The 18,873-nt window shown below is 34.0% G+C and overlaps 1 protein-coding gene across 1 annotated transcript; it reads left to right on the top strand.

Annotated features, from left to right (window-relative positions):
• Positions 1-14,768: 14,768 nt before the first annotated feature.
• LOC137835112 (cytochrome P450 72A68) lies at positions 14,769-17,664 on the top strand. Its single transcript, XM_068643457.2, has 5 exons — positions 14,769-15,260; positions 15,591-15,808; positions 16,020-16,264; positions 16,605-16,992; positions 17,063-17,664. The coding sequence occupies exons 1-5, from the start codon at positions 14,984-14,986 to the stop codon at positions 17,495-17,497; spliced, it is 1,563 nt and encodes a 520-aa protein (XP_068499558.1). The 5' UTR covers positions 14,769-14,983; the 3' UTR covers positions 17,498-17,664.
• Positions 17,665-18,873: the final 1,209 nt, after the last annotated feature.

Below are 18,873 nucleotides of genomic sequence, written 5' to 3'. Positions count from 1 at the left end.
CAGAATGCATAATTCAATCCACCAAACATAGGAGGTCTATTAATAGACGCACCCTCAGCAAAAGGCAATTTAAACTCAGACATATTGAAAAATTTGAGTAATCTACAAGTCCTAGCTCTTGATACCAATTGTTGGGTTTATTAATGTCTAAGTTCAAGAGGGAGGTGAATTGGACTTATTAAATTTTCGTAAAGAAATGACAGAAAAGAACATATTGATTTAAGGAAAACAAATTTATTTTCTGATTTCAAGAAGAAGTTTCAGAAAAAATAATAGATTAGTTTTAGAAACAACAAATTTAGTTTCTGACTTAACAGTTATAGACTTACGTACAGAGAAACAGTTTAAGACAATCTTGAGACCTCTAACAAAGATTTAGGAAGAAAATACTTTGATGGTTAAAATCAAGATATACAAAACATTTAATATGGTTTCCAAATAGGTATCTTTAAGACAATCTTGAGACCTCTAACAAAGATTTAGGAAGAAAATACTTTGATGGTTAAAATCAAGATATACAAAACATTTAATATGGTTTCCAAATAGGTATCTTTAACACAATCAGATTAAAAAAGAAATAGTTTAGTTAAAGAGATATTGAGTGCAGAAATTAATTGAGGCAACCAAATTTCAAAACCTTTTGAAGAAGTTTCAAAAAGATATAAGTCTTGAACAAGATTGCTTATTTGAATTATAAAATCAGTATTTCTCAGTAAAAAAGGACAATTCTTGAAATTTAAGAAAGATTAAATCCTTATCATAATCTTGAAACACAGAATATGATTTAACCCAACAACAGTTAAAACAACATATTCAATTATGAAACAACATATTTCTTTTCTTAGAGTTTTTCATATTTCAAATATAAAGCATTGATTAAGAAGAGAGAAAGGCACACATAGTTTTATAATGGTTCACTCATGAGAGCTACATCCAGTCCAACCTTATACCAAGATGGATTCCACTAATGCAAAGCAATCTTTACTAAAACCACTAAGTTCTTGAACCCTCCAAGAACCGAGTTACAAGCTGAAAAACTTTATTTTAGCAACACACTAACTTCTAAAAACCATATCAGGAAGTAGAAACACAAACACTTGTACAAAAGGAAAGTATAGGAATGTATAGGAAAGATAACACCTAGATTGCAGATACAAGAGTTTAAAATCAGGACCCTCACAGTTGCAGCATTTGACATAACCTTGAATCTTTAACCAAAGGCACTAGCACAAGAGTGCTTGAAGTTTTTTAAGAAAAACTTTCAAAAACTAAAACTCACTTCAAAATCTCAATGAAAGCACTTGAAAACTGTATGCAAGTCGTGATTGCAAGGGATGTTTAAACTGTTACAAAAATAACATATTAAAGTTCCAAAGAACATATTTTTTTTGGAAAATACTCTTGGTGGTAACATAACCACTTTTTGATTTGTTGATAACTGAAAAATGTAAACAAAACAGAGTTTGGAGTCAAAACAAATTTTTTGAAGCAGTACCAAATAATTAATTACTTTGTCAAACAACTGATTAAAATCTTGTGCAGTAAAACAATGTTTTGTAAACCATGAAATAGATTTTAAAAACCTTTTTAAGAGACCCTTGTGCTTAAGCTTATCACTATGGTTGTGAGATATAAGGTAGATTGGGAGTGCAAAAGGCTATCTAAACAACTCTAACCTAACTAAGACTATGAATTACATTTTTCATAAACCTTCAAATAAGTTGTCTTCATCAAACACTTCTTCATGCAAGTTGATCCTGCCTGTTGACCGGAACGCTGGAAACTGCCTCGTCAAAGGATCGACGTGCGCACCGCTTCTCACCTCCGTTCCTCTTCGAGATCCACCTCAAGAACCTGCAAAGAAACAGAGCGGCGCCGCTGCGGCCGATCGCACTCCAACGCCCAAGTCAGTGACCGAATCACCAAATACTAAGAGAACAAGAACCGTGCAAATCCTCTCTCACAGTCAGCTCTACAACTCGCAAGCGTAAAGAGTATAAACTGAACGTGCGTACCTCAGAAAGTTTGTTGAGAACTCTTATATACCTGGTTGTTTTCTCTCTCCTGGCAGTTACAGACCTGGACACGTGGCTCGCATCCAGTCGTACACGTGCCATCATCAGGAGCCTCCTTGACTTGGCGCTGCTTCTACTCTCATTTTGGCTAAGTTACTTATGCATGGTACTGCCCAGTGCATAGCTAACTTGGGAGTGCGATCTCTACTGGAGTTGGTGAGTTAGGGTGTCCTCATACACCTTCCCTGTGGTCTCGCCGGCCGCCTTCATAATTTGCTTCTCCTTCATCTTCGGCGATATGCTTTCTCCGGCGATCTCCAACTGCTTGGTCGCCTGAGTTCACATCTGGCGACTTCATATTTAACCCGGTGATCACCTATTCTGATATGCTGGAGATCGGAACACGCCAACTTAATAACTGGCGGCTTCACGAGCCCCCCGACTTCCTTCCCTTCTGCCAGCCTGGCGCCTTGCCAACACACCTATACTGTAGCAGGATGCCACGTCATCACTCCCGACTACCAGGGCGGTACACAAGTTAAGTAAAATCTTCACTTATCGTCAACATTTAGATCCTGTAGAATTAGAAAATATGATCTGCCAAAGGGTTTTGTAAAATGTATGCAAAAAATTTAATTAATAGTAATGGACCAAAATTAATAAGGGGACCAAATCTTGTTTCTTAATTTTTTTTGCAGGAATCTTTGAAAGCCAAAAAATACCTCTAGTATTGGGATAATGGCTTCTCAAAGCACGTGACTAGGGACAAGAATAAATTTGTGGATTTACACCTCAAGCATGAAGGCTATGTTACATATGGTGACAATAATTGAGGAAGGATCCTTGGCAGAGGCACAATAGATGATCAGAACATGTCTCTTATCTAACGAATGTTGTATAGGCTAAAGCACAATCTTATAAAGCTAGTTGTCTGTCAAAGGTTATCAAAAGTAGATGTTCAAAACACCCTCTTTCAGAAGTTAAAGCTCAGTCTAGAAAAAAGAACATGATTTTCTAGAACAACTGGTTTAAACAAAGAGTACGTGAAAATATATTTTTTTAATCTGTTAAAAATGTTGAACCATGTGGTGTTCAATGTTTTGAAGAATCCAAATCCTTTGAAGGATGATGAAGCCTTTGCTTTGCTTGTTGCTGCTGTGCTGGCTTTAGTCTTGTTCTGGGGTAGTTCAATGTTGTAATCAATACTTAGATTAAATCTCAAAGCAATTAGCATCTAAATTTTAACAAAGCAAAATGATTTTCAAACTAAGTTGAAACAACCGATTGTTTTGTCGAAACAACCGATTGTTTACACTTAGGTGTTTTGAGAAAGTTTGAAAACTGTTTTTGAATGGTGTATTTTGTTAAGTAACAAAACAACCGATTGATTCGAGGAAACAATCGATTGTTTGTTTTAAAACCATAACAGAAAAACTGTTTTCTTTGACTGAGCTTTAAATGCTTTAACTGAATACGCTCCAGTCATTAAATGCTTTGACCAATTTATTTTAAATGCAATTAAGAGTTTGTTAAGATTTGATAACAAACTATATTCTTTGATATATTATGAAAAACAGTTTTGATATATTAAGAATCTTGAAACAAAGTTTTCATGAGAAGAGTTTTTCAAAGTATTCTGAGATTGCTTAAGAGTTGAGAGATTGATCAAGGTGCTGAATAGGGATTCTACTTGTATTGATTTCAGATTTCCATCTGTAACAAGTGTAATCTTTGTAAACTGCTGAACAATTCGTTTTTTGTGTGTTGCTGAGATTGGCTGTGTGTTCTTGAGGTGTTCAAGATCAGCAATCTTAGTGTTGGCCAAGGAGTGTGTGTTTCTTGAGGTGTTCAAGGTCATTCTCTTGGTTGTTGTTGTAAGTGATCAAGGTGTGGTTGCTTAGTGGATTTCCTCAGAGTTTCTGAGAAGACTGGATGTAGCTCTGGGTTGGAGTGAACCAGTATAAACATTTGTGTACAATCTTTCTATCCCTAACTCTTTAATTTCAGTTTGTTTGTTGTTTACTGGTATAAACAACCGATTGTTTCGAAGAAACAACCGATTGTTTTTTCCTTATATCTTTGTTTTGCTTGCTGTTTTGGCTAACTAAATTGCTGAATCAATTGGTTTCTGAAATAAGTTCATTCTAGCTTTGAAAAGTTTGCGAAAACCCCTTTAAACAATTCACCCCCCCTCTAGTTTAAAGCCATCTTTTCTAACAATTGGCATCAAGAGCTTGGTTCTTGTAAGTCATTCAAGTTGATCCTAAAATCTTTCAAAATGGCTGATAGACTACCGTTTGGGGAAGGTGCCTCAATAAACAGATCACCCTTGTTTTGTGGTTTGAATTACCAATTTTGGAAAGTTAGAATGAAAATATTTATGGAATCTCTTGACAAAGGAATTTGGGATGCAATTGAAAATGGTCCTTTTATTCCAACATTTGAAGAAGATGGTTCTCTCATTGAGAAGCCATGGTCTCAATGGACTGATGCAAAAAGTAGAACGGCCAAATTCGATTGCATTGCCAAAAATATTATAACCTCTGCTTTAAATTCTGATGAATTTTTCAAGGTCTCACTATGCAAATCATCAAAAGAGATGTGAGATGCTTTGGAAGTCACTCATGAAGGAACAAATGAGGTGGAAAGAGCTAGAAAGCATGCTCTCATCCAAGAATATGAGATGTTTAGAATGTTGAAAGGTGAAACCATAGCTGAAGTGCAGAAAAGGTTTACACACATCATCAATCATCTTATGAGCCTTGACAAGACGTTTGATAAAGAAGAGCTGAACATCAAGATCTTAAAATGTCTTGATAGAGCATGGCAACCAAAGGTAACTGTTATTTCCGAATCTAAAGATCTAACATCATTAAGTGTTGCATCTTTGTTTGGAAAGCTTAGGGAACATGAGCTAAAAATGAATAGACTCAATGTTCAAGAGAATGAGGATAAGCACACAAGGATCATAGCCTTGAAAGCATCCAAACATAAGGGAAAGCAAGATTCAAGTGATGATAGTGATGAGGAAAATCTAAGTTTGCTGTCAAGAAAATTCAGCAAATTCCTCAAGAGAAGCCGCAACAAAGACAACAACAAGGATAGGTATGGAAACAAGAAACCCAATGAATTTAATTCAAATAACTATACTTGTTTTGGTTGTGGTGAGCAAGGTCACATAAAGGCTGATTGTCCCAACAAGAGCAAAGAGAAAAAGACAAGCTACAAGGAGAAGAAAGGCAAAACAAAAAGGGCCTATATAGCTTGGGATGAAAATGAAGTGTCATAATCAAGTTCTTCATCAAGTGAAGATGAAAAAGCCAACATATGCTTAGTTGCAGAGGATGATGATGATGATTCATGCAGTTCAAGTGAGGTAAGTTCATGTGCTTCCTTAAATGAACAAAACTATAGTGAATTGCTTGAAGCTTTTCAAGAAACACATGATGAAGCTAATAGATTGGCTCTTTCAAACAACTGATTGAAAGATCTTAACAATGGGCTTGAAAAGAAAGTTAGATCACTTGAAGAGGAACTGAGAAAAGCAAAAAGTGATTTTGAAAATTTGGAAAATCATTTGAAAAATGCCTCTTGCAAGTGTGATACTCTCAATTGCACAAATTGTGAAAATCTTGAGAAAAAGGTTCACTATCTTGTTGAAACTGTGGACAAGCTTTCAAAAGGAAAGTCAAACTTTGAGAATGTCCTAGCATCTCAAAGATGTGTTTTTGGAAAGGCTGGTTTAGGCTTCAATCCACAAAACAAGCAAGATAGGTTTTCAAAAAGTTTTTTGAGAAAATCAGAAAAACAACCGATTGTTAAGACGAAACAACCGGTTGTTACATGCTTTTACTGCATGAAGAAAGGCCACTCTGTTAGATTCTGCAAAATTAGAAAATATTATGTTCCTAAAGGTTTTATGAAATGAATTCCTAAGGGATGTGATGTTTCTAACAGCAAAGAAAAGCCAAATGGACCCAAATTTATAAGGGGACCAAATCTTGCAATTTGTATTTGATTATGCAGGAAAAATGAAGAGAAAAGGAAGAATAGAGCCATCTGATCAAACTGTTGAAGAAAAAGGCAGTCATTGAAGCTGAATCAATGATATGCAAAAGGTCAAAACAGTGAAAAGAAGCTTTCTTGATCAACAAGCAATTGGCTCATTGAAGAAACAACACAAGGATAAGACCTTCCTTTTATTTGTTCTCTATTTCAGTTTCAAAGTTCTTTCTTATGATTAATTGTATTTCAATCAATGTCATGTGCCTTAATCTGTTTTTGTTTATGGTTAAAAATTACAAAATCAAGTTTTTAACTGCTGCAGAAAAACAACCGATTGTTTCTTCGAAACAACCGATTGTTTTGAGTCTGACAGCACTGTGAAGAAATTGATTTAACTGATTTTTTGAATTTCTAGCCGTTGCAGATATTTTTCTAAGGGAGAATCTTGGTCAAAGGATCTGTGTTGAAAGCTGATCACGTTCAGAAAAGAGTTACAAATGTCATAAAAGAATATATTCCAAAATCTTGGAAATTCAAGAGCCTTAATGACTAGTCAAAGATCACATGTGAAGACCATGTGATTTTCAGCTTTTTCTGACATTTTCAGTGCAGAACAGAGTCAAATCCTCTCTCTGAAAATCAGGTACCCATTGAATGAAATTGAATTCAATTTGATTCTCTTACTGCTATAAAATCAGGTGCAAATTTCTTTCATCAAGAACAACCAATTGCAACATCTCTTGCTCTATCTCTTGAAAAATCTGGGTTTTGTGCTCTCCTCTGTTTTCGTCTCTGCTATCATGGAATCAACTCCTCCCACTGCTAAAAGAGTCAAAACCAGAGCTGTGAGGTCTGGAGGAAGGCTTGAAAGCTGGTTTTCTGGTGACACTGATCTCATTGAGAAGTATAGATATGAAACAAGTGTCAAGAAGATAAACAACCCCAAGGTTGTGTGCTTTAATTGGCTGAAAAGTCAAAAACTTGACAATGTGAGGAAGCTTCTCAAAGACCAGTCACTCAGAAAGTTTCTGGAGCTCAAAGGAAACATCTATCCAGATTTGGTGAGGGTCTTCTACACCAACTTGAAGTTTGAGGGAAACAACTTAGTCTCTCATGTGAAAGGCGTGGAGATGGAGATAACCCATGAAGTTTGGACTGCAGTAGCTGGGCTTAAGTTTTCTGGATTAAGAATCAACAAAGGAAACCTTGGTGTGGTAGAAGATTTCAACAAGATTCAGTTCTACAAAAGTTGCTTGAAGAACAATCAATCTCAAGTTAGCACTTGCTCGGTTGGAGGCTTGAAGCTTGATGAGAGATTGCTTGCTCTAATTGTAACTTGGATCCTAACTCCTAGGGGGAGCAACCATTCTGTATTGACTGAAGAAGATCTGGTTTATATCTTCTGCATCACCAAGAAAGTGAAGATCAATTGGATTCACATAATCAAGGAACATATGCAAAAAGCCATGAGGTTAGCCGATTACCATTATCCCTATGCTGTTTTAATATCTAAGTTTCTACTCTATTTTGAAGTTAATCTTGAAGATGAAACTTCTGAGCTGGTCAAGTCAACTCAAGAGTTGAACAATGGATCACTCAGCAAGATGGGCTTCACAAAAATAGATGGAAAATGGTTAAGTAAGGATGGTGATCATGGTGCCTCATCAAGTGGTGCTGCTCATCTTGAACAAGATGAACCTGCTGACATGGATGAAGATCCAGCTGGAGATTTTCAAAATGCAGGGCCTAGTGCTGCTGATGGTTATCAAAGAGAAAGTATGTCAACAATGTCATCTTTTGAAAGGCAAATGATGGAGAGGCTAGATAGCTTTGCTGAAAATCAAAGAAGCCTTCATGATCTGTGTGTTAGTAACTTTCAGAGGATAGACACAAGGTTTGACAACATGGATACAAGGTTTATGACACTGGACGAACAGATTGAAGCTGTCCAGAATCAAATCTTTGATCTACAGTTTGCTGATGAAGAAGACTAAGAGAAAAACAACCGATTGGTCACAGAAACAATCGATTGTTTTTGGCTGTTCTCGTTTCTGGTTTTTAAAATTTCTTTCCTTCTGCTGTTGCTGGTTTATTCTGATGTAATATGAACAATGTCTTATTTTATCTCTTATATTTGTCTATTTGTGAAGACAAATAGGGGGAGATATATGCTGTGTTTTCAATTTGTTTTAAGTTTCTGTTTTACATATTGTTAAAAACAGTTTGAGTGATGTTATTTGGTTCTGATATTGAATGTTTTAAGCTTTAATTGATTATCTGTATGCTAACAAAATATCAGAAGTTCAATGTATTGCTCAAATTTCTATTGCAGAAATTGCCTCAGATTTAATCAAAGAACAACACAAGCATCAGGGATTTGTCTTCATCAAATAGAGGGAGATTGTTGAACCATGTGGTGTTCAATGTTTTGAAGAATCCAAATCCTTTGAAGGATGATGAAGCCTCTGCTTTGCTTGTTGCTGCTGTGCTGGCTTTAGTCTTGTTCTGGGGTAGTTCAATGTTGTAATCAATACTTAGATTAAATCTCAAAGCAATTAGCATCTCAATTTTAACAAAGCAAAATGATTTTCAAACTAAGTTTAAACAACCGATTGTTTTGTCGAAACAACCGATTGTTTACACTTAGGTGTTTTGAGAAAGTTTGAAAACTGTTTTTGAATGGTGTATTTTGTTAAGTAACAAAACAACCGATTGATTCGAGGAAACAATCGATTGTTTGTTTTAAAACCATAACAGAAAAACTGTTTTCTTTGACTGAGCTTTAAATGCTTTAACTGAATACGCTCCAGTCATTAAATGCTTTGACCAATTTATTTTAAATGCAATTAAGAGTTTGTTAAGATTTGATAACAAACTATATTCTTTGATATATTATGAAAAACAGTTTTGATATATTAAGAATCTTGAAACAAAGTTTTCATGAGAAGAGTTTTTCAAAGTATTCTGAGATTGCTTAAGAGTTGAGAGATTGATCAAGGTGCTGAATAGGGATTCTACTTGTATTGATTTCAGATTTCCATCTGTAACAAGTGTAATCTTTGTAAACTGCTGAACAATTCGTTTTTTGTGTGTTGCTGAGATTGGCTGTGTGTTCTTGAGGTGTTCAAGATCAGCAATCTTAGTGTTGGCCAAGGAGAGTGTGTTTCTTGAGGTGTTCAAGGTCATTCTCTTGGTTGTTGTTGTAAGTGATCAAGGTGTGGTTGCTTAGTGGATTTCCTCAGAGTTTCTGAGAAGACTGGATGTAGCTCTGGGTTGGAGCGAACCAGTATAAACATCTGTGTACAATCTTTCTATCCCTACCTCTTTAATTTCAGTTTGTTTGTTGTTTACTGGTATAAACAACCGATTGTTTTTTCCTTATATCTTTGTTTTGCTTGCTGTTTTGGCTATCTAAATTGCTGAATCAATTGGTTTCTGAAATAAGTTCATTGTAGCTTTGAAAAGTTTGCGAAAACCCCTTTAAACAATTCACCCCCCCCCCCCCCTCTAGTTTAAAGCCATCTTTTCTAACAAAAAAATCATTTTAATAAGTTGTTTTTATCTCTGCTTTATTCTCTATGTAACTATCATTGATGCTTATATGTTCTCTATTAACGTTTCTTTTAAAAATTAATTAAATTGGTCAAACATGAAATTAGTGTGAGCATTGAATTTGTTATTTTCTGTAAAATATGGTTGTTTTATATAAAATCGTATCGATTTCCATAAATCACAATAAAGGTGAGTCAAATCCGTTTTTATTTTGAAACTAACAATTATAGTTTCCAAATCTGCAACCAACGGCTTTTCTGAAACCACCCACCTAACCATCTATATTGTTATATTTTTGTGCATAAATTTTGTTTGATTCTACTATGTGTGAATAAAAAACACTAGACACAATTTCATTTCTCTCTTCATAGTTGAATCATTGCATCATGGCTTCTTCCCACTCTCCACGAAGAAAGAAATCTCATGCCTCAAAAGGTTCTACTATAGGGGTGGGCATCTGGAAACTTGGTTCTCTGGTGATAATGCTAAAATAGAGATGTTTCTACATGAGATGAGTAAAAAGATCATAAATACTCCCAAAGTGTTGTCTTTCAACTAATTGAAGCAACATAATCTAAAAGAGGTGAGGAAGGATTTAAAACATCAAAAGTTGCAGCAGTTCCTAAAGATGAATGAGAATACATTTCCTAATCTCGTAAAACTCTTCTACACTAATTTTTCATTTGAAGGGGAGAATATGTCGTTACATGTAAAAGGAGTTGATATGGAGATAACTCCATCTGTTTTGAATGTTGTACCTAGATTAAAATATCCTGGAGTAAAATTTGGCAAAGGGAACATTTGAGCCATAGAAGATTTCAACAAAAGGCAATACTATATAAGTTGCCTCAGAAACCCTCTTTCACAGGTCAAATGCTTTCATGTAGGAACACTAAAACTGGATGAAAGAGTTATTGCTTTCATCACCGCTTGGATGCTAACACCCAGGGGGAGTAACCATGTTGTTCTTACTGAGAGGACTTGGTGCTTGTATACTGTATCATGAAAAAGATCAAAGTAAATTGGATCTATGTTATCAAGGAGCACATGCTAAAATCTATTAGGTTGAGTGATTATTGGTTTCTTTATGTAATTCTTGTTTCCAAATTCCTTCAATATTTTGAAATTAATCTCGATGAAGAATTGACTGAGGTGGTGACCCCATCTCATGAGATTAATAATGGTTCTATGGTCAAGATGGGCATTGTTAAGAAAAATGGTACATGGGTAAGCAAAGATAATACCTCTGTTGGTGCTGTTGCTAAACCAAGTGGATATGTTGATGATGACTAGAATATGCAAGCCTTGGTTGCATATGAACTATTTATCAATCATGGCATACCTATGTCTTAATTTTAAAGAATGATGCTAAATCGCATGGACATCATGGCTAGTGATTAGAAGGAGAATTATGATTTCTGTGTTGCAAGATTCCAGCATCTGATGATTAGATTGAGGTTGTCCAGACTCAACTTGCTGAATTCAAGTATGGCAGAGAGTTTTAGAATATCATTGATTGCATATTTTTATCTTTTGAACATTATATATTTTGTGGTGTTATGATGTTTAGGTTTAAACAATTTATCTTCCGTATTTTATTTCTTCTTTTGTTTATTTATTGAAGACAAAAGGGGGAGAATATTTTGCAGGAGTTCCTTTTTTCAAAATCTACAACACAACTCCAAGAATTTTTCTTCTTCAAATAGGGGAAGATTGTTGACCAATAAGATCTTGCTTTGATGAATCCAATATGTCATGAAGATTTAAAGTTGTGTCACATCTAGGTAGATTTTTTTATATCGTTTTACAATACATTATGGTCCAAGTCACTTCAAAAGCTATCTCCTTCAAAAAATTTGTTTTCTAGATCTGATGCTTTTTTTAATAAGATGATTCAAGTTTTAATCAGTTAAAATTACTTTTATTAAATTCTTCTCACTATAGTAAGTATTTTTAACAGATTGATTTATCATATCAACAAGTTGAAAATACTTAAAGTTTTTAAATATTTGAAAATGTTTTTTTTATTTTGTCTTTTCTGTTATATGAAATCAACAAGTTATTTCAATAAAATAATCATTTTAAAATATGTTGATATCTTCTGATAAAAGAAAACAATTAGTTATTTCGAAAAATCAATTAAATATTTTTAACAGGTTTCTGTTAGGATAACTAATCAGATTTAATTTGATACAACTGTTTTCATTAAATGTTCAAACCGTATTTGAAATCATTAATACCTTATATAAGGAGATAATTTGAACATTTCAAACTAAGAATTTTGTAGGAGAGAAAAGCATAAAGTTCTGAAATCATTCTTGGAGATTAATCTTTACTTCTTGGATCATTCTTGTGTTGTGAAGAAGGTTTTCTAGGTTTGAATTTTTTCTATGCTTCATCTGTAAAATCCCTGGTGTTGTTAAACCTTATTTCTTTCTTTGTATTCTGTTGTAGCAAATTCATACTGAATTTTTGTCAAGTGGTTAAGAGTGTGTGTACTTGTAGGGTTCTAGATATATGCTCTTGGTTGTATCTTTTGTAAACTTTGAGTTTGGTTTAGTGAATTCTCATTGGTTTTGCTAAGGGTTGGATGCAACTCTTGGTGTAAAAGTGAACCAATATAAATCACATACGCAAATCTTTCTTTCTCTCTCTCTCATAACTACTTTATATGTTGTTTTCCAATTTTCTACCTTTATTTGAATTCGTTAAATAAACATAAAAATTGGTTTATATTGTGTGCTTATGCTTGTTGTTCTCTTATAATCGGTTGAACAGATAGATCAATAAGTTGATTTTATTAAGTTTTCAATCTGACTCCATCTTTTTTGAAAATCTTTTGAAAAACAATTCACCCCCTCTCGTTTTAGGCCAACAATTCTAACTGTTAGAATATATGGCCTTAAACAAGAGGAGGGGGGTGAATTGTTTATAAAAGATTTTCGAAAACTTTGAAGGTATAATGAAAGTCAATGAAGAATCACAGAGAAAGAAACTAAGGAAAGCAATGAACAAAGTTGTTTTAGTTGATTTCCAGAAAATCAACCGGTTGTTTTTGCGATTCAACCGATTGTTTTTATCAGCAGTGAATAAAAAACAACTTAAAATAGATATATGTAAGATCAAGGAAAGAGAGAATCACACAAACAAATTTATACTGGTTCACTCTTACACCAAGAGCTACATCTAGTCCCCAGAAACCATTAGGTAATCCACTATGCAATCAAAACCAGATTACAAACACCACACACCAAAGTAGTGAGCTTGAACTCCTAAAAAAACACACTACCTTTGGCAAACCACACCAAGAGTGTTGATCTTGAACACCTCAAGAACACACAACACTCATTGGCAACACAAATACAGAAATACAATAATAAAAAAAGAAAAGAATAGAATACACCTGGGTATTATAAAGCTTAAAGTTCAGAATTACAACCCAATCCTATTCCACACACTTAAGAATGATCCAAAGCTCTTTGAAATCTTGGAAAAACTGCTTTGATAAACTATTTTTCTTACTCTAAGATTAGGACCGTAAAACCACCTTTATATAGACCAACCAAGTGGTCAAAAACATTTAATAAAAGAGCCAAGGTAGTTAGGATCATTTAAAACATATTAAAACCACTTAACAGAATTCTGTTAAGGTTTTCAGAAAAACAATCGGTTATTTTGTCGAAACAATCGATTGCATTGACTTGACAACAAAGTCAAGCTTTTCAAAAACAACTAGGGTAAAACAACCTATTGTTTCAAAATTTCAACCTGTTGAAATTTCACTTCCTTTTAGAAAAACCATCTTTTCAAAATGTTAAAGATTCAATTGAGCTTGGATGGACTTAAGGAGTGAATTAACAAGTTTCAAACAATTAGACACACACACAACAAAGGTCTTCAACCTTTCCACTTGGATTTGGAGACATCAAAGCATCTTGTTCAACACTAACAACCATAAGGTCAAATATGTTCACTTTCTTTCAATAGTTGAGATTTGTTCCAATATTTAAATTTGAAAAAAAATATACTTGTTTTGAAATATTTTGGATAAATTACTTTTTCACACTATTGAATTGTTTTATTGTATAGTGTTTTAAATTATTATTATTATTATTACTTACTTACAAATTGTGTGTTTGGTTTTATTAGAAGCTTAAATTTGGTGAAGTGTAAAATGTTAATTTCTCAACTTAAAAAAATATTAAATCTGTTCACTATTTTTTTAGCGTTGAGATTTGTTTAAATATTTGAATTTAAAAAACAATAACTTTGTTTTTAAATATTTTGAATCAATTAAAATTTTATAATATTTAATTGTTTTATTATATCAAATTTTTTAATTATTATTATTATTATTATTATTCATTTATTGAAAACTAAAATATTATGTTCAGTATTAAATAATAATTTATCAAGATGAAACATGTTTACTCTCTTTTTATTGAGATATGTTCCACTCAGGTTAAATTATATTATATATCTGATAGTATTATTTTTAAATGTTAATGTTTCCTTTCTTAAATCTCTTTCAAACATAAGTGTTTCCATGTCAAGATTTTGAAGGTGTAAAATCATGTTACTCTATTTTTAATAATGAGTTCTAAAAATCAAATTGAACATCTCAAGAACAAACATATTGAATAATGAACAAGTATTTTTTCTAACAATAATATGTATTATTTAATTTTTTTTTTCTAATTATTATTAAAAAATTAAACAATAATAGTTTTTCATATATATTATACATATTATTTCCTATTACTTTAAATTCTTTCATGTTTTTTAAATTAAATTTATATAATAAGTTATGGTATTTTTAAATTAAATTCCGTACGTTGCAACATGATCTATCCATCTTTCATGATCTATCCGTGATCTTTTATATATTTTGTGACTTTGATTTCTAGCTCTATTATTTTAATTATCATTCTTACGGGCTATGTAAAAAGTTATTATTGTAGGCAACAAAAATTATAATTATTTTTGTTTTATGCTCTATTATTTTAATTATCATTCTTACGAGCCTATGTAAAAAGTTACTATTGTAGACAACAAAAATTATAATTTATTTTTGTTTTATTTCTTAAAATATAATTCAAAATTCCTTATTTAAATAATTCCCTTGCTTTTCACGGTTAATAAAGTACTAGTATTAATTAATTAATGAGCTTCATCAGACCCCCAGAAGATTCGTACATACGTAGATTAGTGACAAACGTCAAAACCAACATCGCCGCAGATAATGAATCACAATGCATTAGAAGAAGGAACGGAAAAAGAGAAGATACCAAAACTAAAGCCCTCTCAGTTACACTCAGCAAACAAGCATTATGTTCCGAAATCTATCATTGACCTTCCTCTAGTCATCAACTTTTTCCGGTTTTCTTTGCTCTACCAAACTTCTGAGAGAAATGGAAGCAGCGTGTACCACGATTCTGATGCTGATTCTGATACTGGTTCTGATATGGGCATGGATGATGCTAAATTGGGTATGGTTCACTCCAAAGAGGCTTGAAAGGCTTCTCAGAGAGCAAGGTCTTCAAGGTAATCCATATACGCTTTTGGTTGGAGACACCAAAGACTTTGCGAAGATGAGAAAGGAAGCCTTCTCCAAACCCATGAATCTCTTCTCCCACGACATAGTGCCGCGTGTGTTTTCCTTTTTCCATCACAGTATCAACACACATGGTAAGCTTATGGTTCATTCTATTGTCTTTTTGAAACTGTTATTTTGTCTTTCATTGTTCAGTTAGAGGTCTTCTTTTCTTTTCTCCAACTACTGTGTGATGGCAAGTTGCCTAATAGTTGTTCAGAATAGATCAGCATATTTCACTCACATGATACGCAATATTTGTTCTTGAGTTAGTTCATGATAGCTTTGCATGCCATGTTATTTTTTCTACTGGAAGATTAACATGTCACGGATTTGGATAACTTAACATGTAGAGAAGATCAACTTTTCTAATGCTCTTAACCTTACAAAAACCAGCTACCGGGTTGTTTGTTGATTATATGTAGGCAAAAACTCTTTTATTTGGTTTGGACCGGTACCAAGGGTGACCCTCACTGATCCAGAGCTAATCAAAGATGTATTTAACAAGACACATGACTTCCAAAAGATTAATATGAATCCACAAATCTGGTTACTAGGTCCTGGCCTTCTAAGCCACCACGGAGAAAAGTGGAGCAAGCACAGAAAGATAATTAATCCTGCTTTCAATTTAGAGAAGTTGAAGGTTGGTTTCTTATTATTAGATATAGATTTTATATATTGACTAAACATCAGGAAAACATGGTTATTTGTGCTGCATGTGTGTGTTTTTTTTCCATGTAAAAAGTACTCCACAAAAATGTATACTCTTAGAAGTGAAATACAAGTAAGATGATGTGAAGTTTGAATATTTACATGGAAATTTTAACAGTTAGCTATTTCTTCATTTACTTCAGAATATGTTACCACTATTCATCAAATGTGGTGATGATCTTATTGGCAAATGGGAGGAAATGTTATCATTGGATGGATCAAGTGAAATGGACGTATGGCCTTTCCTTCAGAATTTGACTAGTGACGCTATTTCGCGAACAGCATTTGGAAGTAGTTATGAAGAAGGAAGAAGAATATTTCAACTCCTAAAAGAGCAAAGTGAACTTACAGTGCAACTTATGCTGGAAGTTTACATCCCGGGATGGAGGTCAGACTAATATGTATATATTTGACTGATAGAATTAAGTGATATTCTGGATGATCTTTATTTAATTAAACCAAACATGTCATTCTTTGGTAAAGGACATTGTGATTAGAAAACAGTACTTATGACATTGTGATTAGAAAACAGTACTTATGATTAAGAATCAAAAAACTTACTGTTTACAACAACCATTTTACCAAATACTGTGACATGATTATGTGATATTTCTCTATTTCAACTTGGGAAAATCAAATTGCTAATCATGGAAAAAACCATTATAGAAATCTATTTTATATAGAAGAGAGAATGCCCTTCAAATCATGATTAATTTATGTTCACTTAGGTTTGTACCCACTGCTACCCATAGAAAGATGAACGCAATTGACAGGAAAATAAAAGCTTCACTTAAGGATATTATTAACAGCAGAGAGAAAGCACTAAAAGCGGGTGAAGCCAGTAAAAATTATTTGTTAGATACACTTCTGGAGTCAAATCAGAAAGAAATTCAAGAACAGGGAAACAATAAGAATGTTGGAATGAATATTGAAGATGTTATTGGGGAATGCAAGCTATTTTACTTTGCAGGGCAGGAAACCACTTCATCTTTGCTTGTTTGGACGATGATATTATTAAGTATGTACCCTGATTGGCAAACACGTGCAAGGGAGGAAGTCTTACAAGTTTTTGGCAATGGAAAACCAGATTTTGATGGATTGAATCACCTTAAGATTGTAAGTTCGTATTATCGTTTTGATATTGAATAACATGCTCAAAGTAAATTACTAAATACTTTTGCAACAGGTTACCATGGTTTTGAATGAGGTTCTTAGGCTATACCCACCAATAATTGGTCTTGCTCGAGAAGTTTGTAAAGATGTGAAACTTGGAAACCTATCATTAGCTGCTGGAATGCAAGTTTACATATCAATAATTTTGGTTCACCATGATTGTGAGCTCTGGGGTGATGACGCTAAGGAGTTCAAACCTGAAAGATTTGCTGAAGGAGTTCTAAAGGCTACAAATGGCAAAGTTGCACTATTTCCCTTTGGATGGGGTCCTAGGATATGCATTGGACAAAACTTCTCCTTGTTGGAAGCAAAGGTTGCTTTGTCAATGATTTTACGACATTTCTCGTTTGAACTCTCTCCTACCTATACCCACGCTCCAACTACTGTGATTACCCTTCAACCCCAGTATGGTGCTCAACTCATTCTACGTAAAGTAGAAAATATATAATAATGATCTCGTAGTGTTTGGTTCATATTTTACTCTTGAAAATCTTATAATGTAATAATACTTCAAAAAGACTGATATATTGATGAAGTTATTTCTTAGCATCAAATTTATCAAACAAAAACTAAGTTTCTTCGTCTTACAATTTATGTAAGGCCGTATCCTATCAAGCTCCTCTAGTCATCTATTTCTTCACTCTTTCAATCTTTTCTTTCGGTTCCTTTTTATGAGGAAAGAGGTAATTGAAAAGACACTCTGATACTCAAGTCAGCCGAGGTGCTATTTCGTTTGCAAGTGTAGGATTTAAACGGTCATTACCTTTTACTATGTGTCCCTTCTTATTAATATTTTCTTGTTGCGCTTTTTCTTATACTAGGATTAGTGCAGCGCAATGGTCTCTTACTCACGTTTATAGTGTTTAATTAGGTTTTATCTCCTAATCCTCGAATGAGAACGTGGCTGATCTTAGTCGAGAGGTCGAACCGTTGTCATCCGGCTACTGGACCTGTCGGTTTGTTGGTTCCTGGCAGTAGATATGCTTCCTAGGCTTGAGTGTTTACTTAAAGCGAAAAGTCGTAAGTGTTACCTGTAGTTGGACGAGCCTGTTGTCGTAGATGTAGGTTGAGTCGATTAGAAGCATTTGCGATGCACCTTTGCCTCGGGAAGGTTGTCGAGGGAACAATCTATCGTGTGCCCAAACTTCAATGGCTCTGCTAGTTATCCGTTATGAAGGACTGATGAATCCCTGAAAGATAAAGCATTCCTAAACTAGTTAAATCTTTCAGAAGAATGACCCAGAGCATGACACAGGACCCATGGCTAGGTCAAGACCATCCACTAGCCAGTGCCTTAGAGCCTATCATTCCTCAGAAGACCACCAAGAGCAGAGCCCATGTGATGGAAGCTAAGCACCAGCTCGTTTCTTTGTTTTTAATTTTAGTAGATTAGGTTGTATATAGCAAAATACGGGTGTACGTAGTATAAATTGGGCTCACTTTGAGAATTCAAATAGAAGAATAAGCTAGAAGAAGGTGTACTTAGTAAATTGGGCTTGTGCCAAAGCCCACCTTAACCTAGCTTCTAGAAACTCACCTATGTGCCACCCATGTGCTCACATTTGACCTAGTTTCGAAAAGCTTGTAGTCATTTACACCCTTATCCTTCCTCTCTTCCTTTCCAAGGCACTCATATCTATAAATAGGGTGTCTCCCCTCTTGTAAAGACACATTGAATTTGGAAAGTCAAGAAACTTTGTTAGAGTGTTTAATGAGCTGAGTCTCCTATTATCTTGAGTGCTCTTCACTTCAAGTGGCGGTTCTACACCATTCATCTTGGAGTATCCCATCCTCCAAGTGGCGTGACAACTTCTCATCTTCATA

This window comes from Phaseolus vulgaris, chromosome 5, assembly GCF_051622355.1.
Source record: "Phaseolus vulgaris cultivar YP4 chromosome 5, ASM5162235v1, whole genome shotgun sequence".
Taxonomy (NCBI): Eukaryota; Viridiplantae; Streptophyta; class Magnoliopsida; order Fabales; family Fabaceae; genus Phaseolus; species Phaseolus vulgaris.
This window is presented reverse-complemented; position numbering and strand designations above follow the sequence as displayed.